This window comes from Phoxinus phoxinus, assembly GCF_949152265.1.
Source record: "Phoxinus phoxinus genome assembly, chromosome: 1".
In the NCBI taxonomy this organism is placed as follows: domain Eukaryota; kingdom Metazoa; phylum Chordata; class Actinopteri; order Cypriniformes; family Leuciscidae; genus Phoxinus; species Phoxinus phoxinus.
This window is the reverse complement of record NC_136876.1, coordinates 46,949,363-46,960,449: the sequence shown is the minus strand read 5'-3', so window position 1 is coordinate 46,960,449 and position 11,087 is coordinate 46,949,363. Positions and strand designations below refer to the sequence as shown.

At 37.8% G+C, this 11,087-nt stretch overlaps 1 protein-coding gene across 7 annotated transcripts in view; it reads right to left on the bottom strand.

Annotated features, from left to right (window-relative positions):
• Positions 1-174: 174 nt before the first annotated feature.
• Positions 175-11,087, bottom strand: part of LOC307003431 (NACHT, LRR and PYD domains-containing protein 3-like) — a 42,873-nt gene continuing 31,960 nt past the window's right edge. For all 7 annotated transcript variants that reach the window (XM_079621802.1, XM_079621807.1, XM_079621808.1 and 4 more), the window contains 3 exons: positions 9,582-9,743; positions 1,649-1,695; positions 175-1,242 (listed from right to left, as the gene is read on the bottom strand). In XM_079621802.1, coding sequence (XP_079477928.1) covers positions 692-1,242; positions 1,649-1,695; positions 9,582-9,743 — 760 coding nt within the window. In that variant the 3' untranslated portion in view covers positions 175-691. The remainder of the gene's footprint in view (positions 1,243-1,648; positions 1,696-9,581; positions 9,744-11,087) is intronic.

Genomic DNA, 11,087 nt, shown 5'->3' with positions numbered 1-11,087 from the left:
GAGCCAAATAAACTCCAATCCATGGAGTCCAAAGTCCATTTAACACTGGAGTTTTTTCTGTGTACCTTTTAAAACACGTTCCTCTAACGTCAAGAAAACTGGACATTTTAACATTCCCGGAACCAACACTGAATGTTTGGAGAACGTTCTTATAACTAAAGTCTGTTAGCTGGGTTGTGTGTGTGTGTCAGTCAGTTGTGTGTGTGTGTGTGTGTGTGTGTGTGTGTGTCAGTCAGTTGTGTGTGTGTGTTTGTGAGAGAGTGTGTGTGTGTGTGTGTGTGTGTCAGTCAGTTGTGTGTGTGTGTGTGTGTCAGTCAGTTGTGTGTGTGTGTGTCTGTGTCAGTTGTGTGTGTTTGTGTGTGTGAGAGAGAGAGTGTGTGTGAGTGTGTGTCAGTCAGTTGTGTGTGTGTGTGTGTGTGTGTGTCAGTCAGTTGTGTGAGTGTGTGTCAGTCAGTTGTGTGTGTGTGAGTGTGTGTGTGTCAGTCAGTCAGTCAGTTGTGTGTGTGTCAGTCAGTTGTGTGTGTGAGTGTGTGTTAGTCAGTCAGTTGTGTGTGTGTGTACAAGTTAGTGTGTGTCAGTCGTGTGTGTGTGTTAGTCAGTCAGTTGTGTGTGTGTGTATAAGTGAGTGTGTGTCAGTCAGTTGTGTGTGAGTGTGTGAGAGAGTGTGTGTGTGTGTGTGTGTGTGTGTCAGTCAGTGTGTGTGTTTAATGTGACACAGAGACACTGAAGAGTTAACATTAAAAAGTGTAAATCCAGCATAGAGGGGTTCAGTGAATGTGTGTGTGAATGTGTGTAAGCGTGTGAGTGTGTGTGTGTCAGAGACGCTGTAGAAGGACAGAGTGCCGGCCGACACGTCCACAAACACTCCTGCTCTCTTACAGGATCCTGGACCAGCAGAAACAACAGTGTGGTTATAATTGTGCAGGACAGAGAGTGTGTGATCAGAGCAGATCAGACTCCAGGACTTCTCATTATATCCAAACACACTGCCATCACTCTGTTCTTTCCTCCTGATTCCTTTATACGACACTGAGATATTAACACTTCCTCCACTGCATTCACACTCCCAGTAACAGCGTCCAGTCAGACTCTCTCCACACAGAACCTGATGAGGATACTCAAATCTCTCTGGATGATCAGGATACGACTGACTCTCTGACACACACGTCACCTTTCTGTTCTCCTCAGACAGAGCGAGATCAGTGTGTGCTGTGTTTGGATCCAGTGTGAGATCAACGGCATCTGAACACAAGAACACACATTACAACAGCAACATTTACAACAACACACAACACACACTACAACTGTGTTTGAGGACTTACATTTACAACAACACACACTACAACTGTGTTTCTGGACTTACATTTACAACAACACACACTACAACTGTGTTTGAGGACTTACATTTACAACAACACACACTACAACTGTGTTTGAGGACTTACATTTACAACAACACACACTACAACTGTTTCTGGACTTACATTTACAACAACACACACTACAACTGTGTTTCTGGACTTACATTTACAACAACACACACTACAACTGTGTTTCTGGACTTACATTTACAACAACACACACTACAACTGTGTTTCTGGACTTACATTTACAACAACACACACTACAACTGTGTTTCTGGACTTACATCTGTGTAGTCTTGATGTCATCATGAACTCTCCTCCATGATCCACACTAGAACACAGATTTACATCATTTATTATTTAATAATTGATTCATATTATTATTATGTGATTAACCTCATTTATCATTTAATCATACTTTTATTATTATTATTAATTTATGCCATTTTATGTTTTATATTTATATTATTTCCTTTCTGTTGTTGTTTACTCGTATGATTGAGTGATTTGAAGGGATGTTTAACGTCACAGGACGATGTTGAGAAACAGGGATTCTACATTGATTTTGCTTCGCTATAATAATATTTGTCATATTTGTAGATGAAGTGTGAATATTGAAACATTCGCTACTGAGATTCTTCTATAAACGGCTCTTTTATCGCCGTCTCTTCGTCTCCGGCTTCTGTCTTTCTCAGTCAGACTCTCGGCTGAACGAAGACTCGTTTCTTCCGGCAGGGATTCGGCGCCCGGGTCGCTTCTAATATCTAGTGTTGCTTTTTTACTACTGAACTCAAGTGAACAAAGATGAAAAGAAAATATTCAAGTGGAGCCCAAGAAAAGACAGAATAAGCAGAGGATCAAATGAAATACTGCTAAATTACAATTTTTTTAATTTTGTTTATTATTTATCTATCTGAAGATGAAAATGAATCAGTTGTAGCCCATAAAGTCTAGAGTTATTTATTTTAGGGGTAATTCATGTTCACACGTCGCGTCTAAAACACGTTTGCGCTCAGGAGCTGTCGTTGCTAAGCAAACATGAGCTCTGCTCTCCATGGCAACGAGGAACTTTCAGCAAAAGATAAACTGATTTCCAGCACGAAAATCCTTTGCAGTGTCTCTGCTACTAGATTTATTTGTGGAGAAGAGGAATAAAAACACTGTGTTTGGCTGTTCGTCCATCTTGCCTGAGCTTTCGGCTGGACTATATGGCCAAAATTGATATCACAATATAAATGGACTGCATTTATATAGCGCTTTCACAGACCCAATGGCCACCAAAGCGCTTTCCAATATTGCCTCACATTCACCCATTCACTCACTCATTCATACACCGACGGCGGTGTCAGCCATGCAAGGCGATCCAGCTCGTCAGGAGCAGCTGGGGTTAGGTGTCTTGCTCAAGGACACCTCGACACTTGGTCAGGTGGAGCCGGGGATTGAACCACCAACCTTCCGGTTTGTAGACAATCTACATGAACCACTGAGCCACTGTCGCCCCACAATATACAATCACAATATATTTCTTAATTTTGGTCGATACAATATAATTCCGATATCGATATGAACAATATAAAAGCCTCAGGAAAAACTGCCAAGAACGCCCACAATTATGTCCTGTACCTACAAACTTGTGAAAAAATTATTTGCCAAGTCTCTGAAAACCTCCTCCTATAACATTTTAGAAATAAAAATGGTACAAATAAATTGTTGTAAATATTTTATTTGTATTTAGCTTTCATACAAACAAGAAATATGAAATCACCATCAAATAATAATAATAATAATAATAAGATTTTATTAATATCTTTAACTTTAAACTATAGGCTAACATAGGTTGATTATATTGGTAACACTTTACAATAAGGGTGCACTAATAAGCATTAATTCATGCTTAACTAATGCACAGATAATACTGAATTCATGTATTACTAATGATTATCTAAGCTATTCATTAATGATTGCCTCATTAGCAACTAATGAAGAGTCTGTCTGGTTAATATATTAGTTCATATATGAATTGTTATTAATTACATTTGTAATTGTGGATTAATTCCATACCTTATTTTATTAACTAATAGTGTTCATTAATTTGTTAATTACCACAATGAGCCTAATATGCATTAATACATTATTAATTACAGCATTAGTAGTGTGTCAATTACTACAATTACTAGATGAGTTAATAATTATGTGCCTCAATGTGTGTGTGTGTGTGTCAGTCAGTTGTGTGTGAGTCATCAGTTGTGTGTGTCATTCAGTTGACTGTGAATATTTATAGGCTTTACTCATGCTGATTGAGTGGATCTGTTGATTACTGATTGATGACAGCTGGTTGGAGTTACTTGATTGCTTGATCATTAGAACGTGTTCCTCCCGAACCTTGTTAATAAAACATCATTAAATATATGAGTGTCACAGCAAAGGTTCTGAATACTTAGGACCATGTGATATTTCAGTTTTTCTTTTTTAATAAATGTGCAAAAATGTCAACAATTCTGTGTTTTTCTGTCAATATGGGGTGCGGTGTGTGTACAATAATGAGGAAAAAATGAACTTAAATGATTTTAGCAAATGGCTGCAATATAACAGAGTGAAAAATGTAAGGGGGTCTGAATACTTTCCGTACCCACTGTATATTCATAAACACCCTGACGCTTCCAAGCTTCATAATGGCAGTGGATTGCAACCATCAGCTTGAAGCTCAAAAACGTGCATCCATCCATCATAAAAGTGCTCCACACGGTTCCGGGGGGTTAATAAAGGCCTTCTGAAGCTAGAATTTTACTTTGTAACGTGTTAAATATTGATATTTTTCTTACACAAACACATCGCTTCGCTTCAGAAGGCCTTTATTTACACACTCTTTATCCACATTTGAATGCAAAACACGGTACATTAGAATTTTAGGTGTGCGTCAGGGAGCCTATCAGTGGCACACAAGATGTGATGATGATGTAAGTGTTATTGTTGCGTTTTAATGTTTTGTTCGCCTAACCAGTTGAACCCACGAGATTCAACTCATTCAACATATTAGAGAAATAGAGAGCCTCAATACGGAGAAAATCTTGGTTACGTCAAGACCAAAACATAACCATTCAACATTTTCACAGAATATTTTCCGCATTTTCTAGACAGAAAAATTTGACTGTTGCACTCGCATCTCTTACAAGAGCGCCGCATGTTTATAAAGCCTTGTAAAGTTAAAAGAAGTTAAACTTTTAGAAAATATGACTAGACTTTGTGGGGATCTCATATGTTTTTTAATGGAATTGGCGCTTCAGCTCTTTCTATTAAGCTATGCATAAATACATGATGCTGTTTGGTTCATAATTGTTTAAACAATTTACGAAATTATATTTAATTTATAAATGTTAGTTTAAACGTTATGCACTTTTTTTTACAGTCATGTTATTTTACAGCTTTGAATAAACAATTTAATGCGGTATATTAATATTTTGCTCATTGCACCCTCTTGTGGCCTCAGGAGACAAGCCAAAAGTTTCATTAACACTTATTTAATCTTCATTTAAAGTGCCCCTGATGATGATAACTTCAGTCATATTGTCGTGAAAGAGTAGAGGCAGTCGGATCCATTTGCAGAGCTTTATTCAACAGGTAACGAAACAAGGAAACACTGACATGAAACAAGGAAACACGAGGAAACATGCAGCGTGGCAAAACAAGACTTCACAAAGTGTAATAGTGAGAGTGAGGTATAAATGTGTGTGGAGCTGTGAGTGGAACTAGATGCAGGTGTGAGGGTGATCAGTGGCAACAGATGTGAGAAATTAGTCCAGAGTGTGTGCGTGAACAGTCCAAGGGAATGAAGTGCAGGGGTGAATCCAGCCAAACATGGTCACACATATCAGTGCCCTAATAAATCAATTTTTAAAAAAATTTATGGAACAGGCGGAATAAAAAAAATTATCTATGACTGAAGCATCTAATCATATTATTATGATTATGGTCATCATGGTAAATCTCTATGTCTGTTAATTTATTATGAAGGATAATTGTGTGTTGTAATATTTCTGAACATTATTTGTGGTATGCATTAAGAGGATAGAGCAATTCATTAATGTACAGTCTAAGTCTTTGTGAGAACCAAAGCATCATCTCATGACAACCAAAAAAAAAAAAAAAAGACTAATGGAAAACTCAGTCTTTCTCAAATTTAACACTCAAACACACATCAGACATGATGACTGTTACTGCTCTAGTGCTGCCACTAACGACTAGTTTCCTAACGACTAATCTTTTGACTAATTTTTCTATTAGTCGACTAATATAAACGACTAATTAAAAAAAATCAAGTGTTTGTTATTTCGTTGTGTCCATTTTATTTTGAACTCAACTGAAGGGCCAAAACATAAAATGTCACCTGTTCAAAAACATTATGTATTAACAATCTAAGCATACGTATCTGCATTTCCATTAGGCTATACCATATTAGTCAGAGTCCTAATCTAATTCTCTATTAACAAACATGTATGTATTCATTACTTAAATTAGCTCTTTGTTCTGCCTTAAATTAATACATTATTTGCTTACTGTACATTTTTATATGTACATTTCTGAAATGCACAACTGATAACATCACTCTGAATTGTAAAGTAGATGCAATGCATGCATTTTCTGTAAAGCTGCTTTGAAACTATTGTGAAAAGTGCTATACAAATAAATTGGAATTGAAAGAGTCTGGATTAGCCTACTACGCTTTGCTCTGCAGGGCTCCAGACTAACTTTTTGCCTTGGTATTTAGGTGCACCCAAATTTTTCCTCGGCTCGCATCACCTTTAATGCCACAATTTCAAAGTCATCTTTTTATCACGCTCTATTCATATATATTATGTAAATGATTTTAAACAAGAATAAATTGTAGGTAAATACTTTTTTTATTTGAAGCACAATTATACTGTATATATAAATAAAAATCTTTAAAAAAAATAAAATAAAAAAATAAAGTGCTTCACTGAGCTGCCAAACTAACTATTTTGAGTCTCTACCTCCGTCTCCGAGTCGGATGCCATCTCCGACGAAGGACCAGGGCTTGGCATCTGGGGCTGGGGAGACTGGTGGCTGAAGCAGCTCCATATCTGGGCTGTTGTCGGAGCATTGACCAGTGAGTAGGGTTTTAACGGTATTACTAATCTTACCGATACTGCTTATCGATCCGGTACTTTAACGGTATTCTTATCGGTTCTTTTTGTTTTATATATATTAAACAAACATAAACAATAGATAAACAAGATACACATTATATAGACCTACACAGCGCTTTAATTTCAGGAAGGTCTACTAACATTACTGTTCAGGTATGGTCTAAAAAGAAATCTAATAAAGTAATCAAATGTAAAATAAAACTGCATAGTTTATCATAGATAGATTAATGCTTCTTAAAGCTGAAGTTATTCATTCAAGAGCTGTGAGTAACTTTCTATGCCTTTTGTTGTTAGATTCACAGTAATGGCGCAATTGTCAGCATGTTTATTAGACTGCGGCCCCTTTAAGACCGAGTGCAGATCTAATAGGCTACTGATGCACCATATTTTCTCCCAACTATTTCCATAACTACGTCCATTTAAGACATAAACTGTGTTTTTAGTGAATCTCCAAGTCGGTCATTTTGACATATTTTCGTGTACGCACACGATCGTTTAGATGCGCACATGAAAGCCAAAGTATAATTTGCTTGTCTCGTTCTGTTTCAGAGAGCGCGCGCCGCCTTGCGAACAGCATATCTCTTGCGCAGATTTTTGTGCTTTTAATAGCTCTTTTTAACGCGTCCCGCAATTTAGCAACAGTAGCTAGACTGCATTTTACAACAATCACCGATCGTGCTGATTCTGTCGTTAAGTTTGAGTTTTAGGGAGAAATTATAGCGTACTGCTGCGAAGGGAAGGAAGTTGCGCTAGACTACCTTAATATATTATTTTTATAATCTTTGGAAGCCGAAATCTGTCTGATGTTAGTCTGAAATTAAAATGAAATCAGACTAATATCACAGACCTAAAGTGTAACCAGGCTACGTTTGAATGTTTAGTTCTGTCCTCCGTCGTCACTTATTAAGCAGGGCTGTCGTGTTGTGCGAGCTGTGGCACTGCGTGAGAGATGAGTGTGAGTTCCCATGAGTGTGAGTTCCGTCAAAGGAGAACAAATGCTTAGTTCATGGAGAGGCAGCGGATGCGAAGACGTTAGGTGCACCGGTGCGACCCAGGAAAAATTTTAGTCGCACCCTACAAATTTTGGTCGCATGTGCAATAATGAATCGCGCTGAAAGCGGGCAGACACGCAGCTATGCAGCTCGAGTTTACACTTGCATGCATGGCGGCCCGTGCCGTGATTCGCGTGAATGTGAAAGTACAAACTCGGGTGCGCACTTGTTCAGGAAGTAAAGTGACCTGCGCATGCGTTTTAGCTCTGATTATGATGTAGTTAAATAAAACACATGTAAGGGATGATAGTGTTATAATGTTGACGATTTACCTTGGATACGAGCGAGAGTGAGCCTGCAGTGTATTCGCGCACAGCGCGTGGAATCAGTGCAACACATTTGGAAATCCACTGTCTCCTGATAGTCCGTTTGCAAGCAGCAGAAGGCCACCTTATGCGACACACGCACAGTAAACCTGTGTTTTTCACTCAGCTGTGCATAATAGCACAGAATTAATTTAAAAAAACAATATATTGACCCGCGTTCTGTTTTCTATCATACGCCGTGCACGTTTGCGGTGATGTAAGATACATGCAAACGCACCAGGGTCCGGTAGAATCTAGTTGAGTGTGAAAACAGACCAACGCTGCGGGGGGCGCCGGGAACAATCACGCTCGGGCCGCAGCAAACAAGCCCACTGTGAAAGTACTGTCACCTGTCTCCGCAATTTTTCATAATAAATAATATAATAATAATAAACTTTATTTTATAAAGGGCCTTTAAAAGCAACTTCTCAAAGCGCTGTACAGAAGATAAACAGTACATAAAATAATAAAAGAACATCAACGATCAAATGCTAATTTAAAAAAATGTGTCTTAAGTCTACCTTTGAAAAACTCATAGTTCTGTGCTTCCCTAAGATCAAGAGGCAGATAATTCCAAAGGACAGGATCATATGAGGAAAAAGCCCTGTCCCCCATTGATCGTAGGCGCGTATGTGGAACCACCAGTAAGTTGGATTGTGAAGATCGCAAACTCCGATTTGGGGTATATGGAATAAGTAAGTCAGATAAATACTGAGGAGCCAAGCCATGTAATGTTTGTAATTAAATAATTTTAAAATCAACTCGGAATCTGACTGGGAGCCAGTGCACTGCAGGCACTCCAAAACTGGAGTAATATGATCACATACCCTGGACCCAGTCAGTATCCTCGCGGCAGAGTTCTGCACATACTGTAGTTTGTTGAGTGTGGATTTAGAGACTCCAGCTAAAATGGCGTTACAGTAATCAATCCTAGACACAACAAAGGAGTTCATCAGCTTTTCAGCTACTGAGAAAGTCAGCATAGGACGCAATCTTGCCAAATTTCTGAGGTGAAAGAAGGATGATCTAACGTACTCTGAATGAATGAATCAAATAGTAGACTGGAATCAAAAATAACACCAAGATTCCTCACTTTAGCCTGAGTCACCAGTACCGAGCCATCAATAGTCAAGCATACAGAACCTGCTTTCGATATTTGATTACGAGAACCAACAAGCATTACTTCAGTTTTACCACCGTTCAGACACAAGTAGTTATTACTCATCCATTCCTTTATCTCAGAGACACAGCCAGAGAGATGGTCAACATCTAGGTGTTCACCGGATTTAGAGTGTATATAAATCTGAGTATCGTCAGCATAAAAGTGATTATGGAGGCCAAGCAACCTTCATATCAAAGCAGTGAAGGCGGGGCGGGAACATAAAGGAAGAGGATAGCAGATTAACCAGCAAGGGCCCGCACAGCGCTCAGACTGGTGTGTGGATGTGAATTACAGTGAGCCGTTTGAGATGGGAGACCAAAAATAAATAGGCGGTCAATAATAAAACAACACATCGAATAAAAAAATTTGCCGTCGACTAATTTGCATGGTCGATTATCAGCACTACCCTATATACTTGAGTTTGTCCAGATGTTTGAGTGCATCAGAGAGCAAAAACAACCAAAAAAACGATCTTTCTCAAATTTAACACTCAAACACACATCAGACATGATGACTGTTACTGCTTTACATACTTGAGTTTGTCCAGATGTTTGAGCGTATCAGAGAGCAGCTTCACCCCTGAATCTCCTGGGTGATTGAAGCTCAGGTCCAGCTCTCTCAGGTGTGAAGAGTTTGAACTCAGAGCTGATGCCAGAGCAGCAGAACCTTCCTCGGTCACCAAACAGCGAGATAACCTACAACAACAAGTGTTCATGTCAGTGTGCTTCATGTTTAGAGATGTACAGTAAAAATATAGCCTCAGACAGGGGCTATTATTCAGAAAAAAATTATTGTAAATACGAAGTGCCCAATCCCCTTAATGTTTTAAAAATAAACTCTGTACAGTAATTTGTGAAGCCTTAATTTAAAATGAAAATTAGTGGCAGTCACTATTTATGAATATACGATAAGATAGATTAAGCTAGGATTAGGCCTTAGTTCATTTAGGAAACTTAAGTAGCTTTTATAAACGTGCCTTAGAAAAAAAACATTCCTGGTGTGCATCTTGAGATAAAAAAAGGTAGCAGTTAAACCAGCTCAAACATGCATTTTAGTCTGGGACTAGCTTAAGTTTTGTCTGTGTAACCGAGGGTAACACTATTTTGGGATATTTCACTTTGACTCATCCCCCTCTAATTCTGCATTATTCAGCGTTCTCCAATTAGCAGCGCTAATGACAGCAAAGCAGAAGACAAGCTGTTTGCCTTTACTGATAGGTTGTTGTGATATCTGTATTAGTTCTTTGTCATGAATGCAGTTTATATGTGATGCAGGAGCAATCCAAGACAGTTTCCCCATGGAAGACAGTCTTTGTAATCTTTAATCAAAATGTGAACATTTGTTTTCAATCTTGAATGTGGTTCTTCTCTGATGACATCAGTTTGATGGCTTGGGCTGAACATCCTTAAACCTTCTCCTTTTTTACTTTTAATACTTCAATAAACAAAAAATTAAGTAATTTTACACAAGTAAAATTAAATAGGAGTCCTTAATACTTTTACTGGAGTAATCTTTTATTTTAGTATCTGTACTTTTCCGCAAGTATAATATGTAAAGTACAGATACTTGATATGTGTACTTCGTCCACCACTGGCAACAGGCCTCAGATTTAAATTTATTCATGTATGATTTAAATGTTTTGCCGCAATTGACTCTTTTCATTTTTTTTCACATTCCACATTAAATCGCCACAGCCATAATACAATTTGTTTAATAATGCAGGTAAATGCATCCTTGTCTTGAACTTAAGGGGCATTTTTGTCCATTTTGCCTCAAATACCCAGTCATTTCTATCCCTGTACCAAACTTAGAAAGATATTAGTTGGATAATGTCTAAATAAATATCCAAATGTATATGGATTCATAAAACTCTTCAGCCAATTACTGACAATAATTATCATAACATGATTTTGACAATAAGTCATTTTAATTATTTATTTTTTCAGCAGATGGCAGCAATCTATTTTTAAAGTTTGTATATTTTCTTATACAAATAATGGTGAAACAGAAGAAATGATAAATAAATAAATAAATAAGAT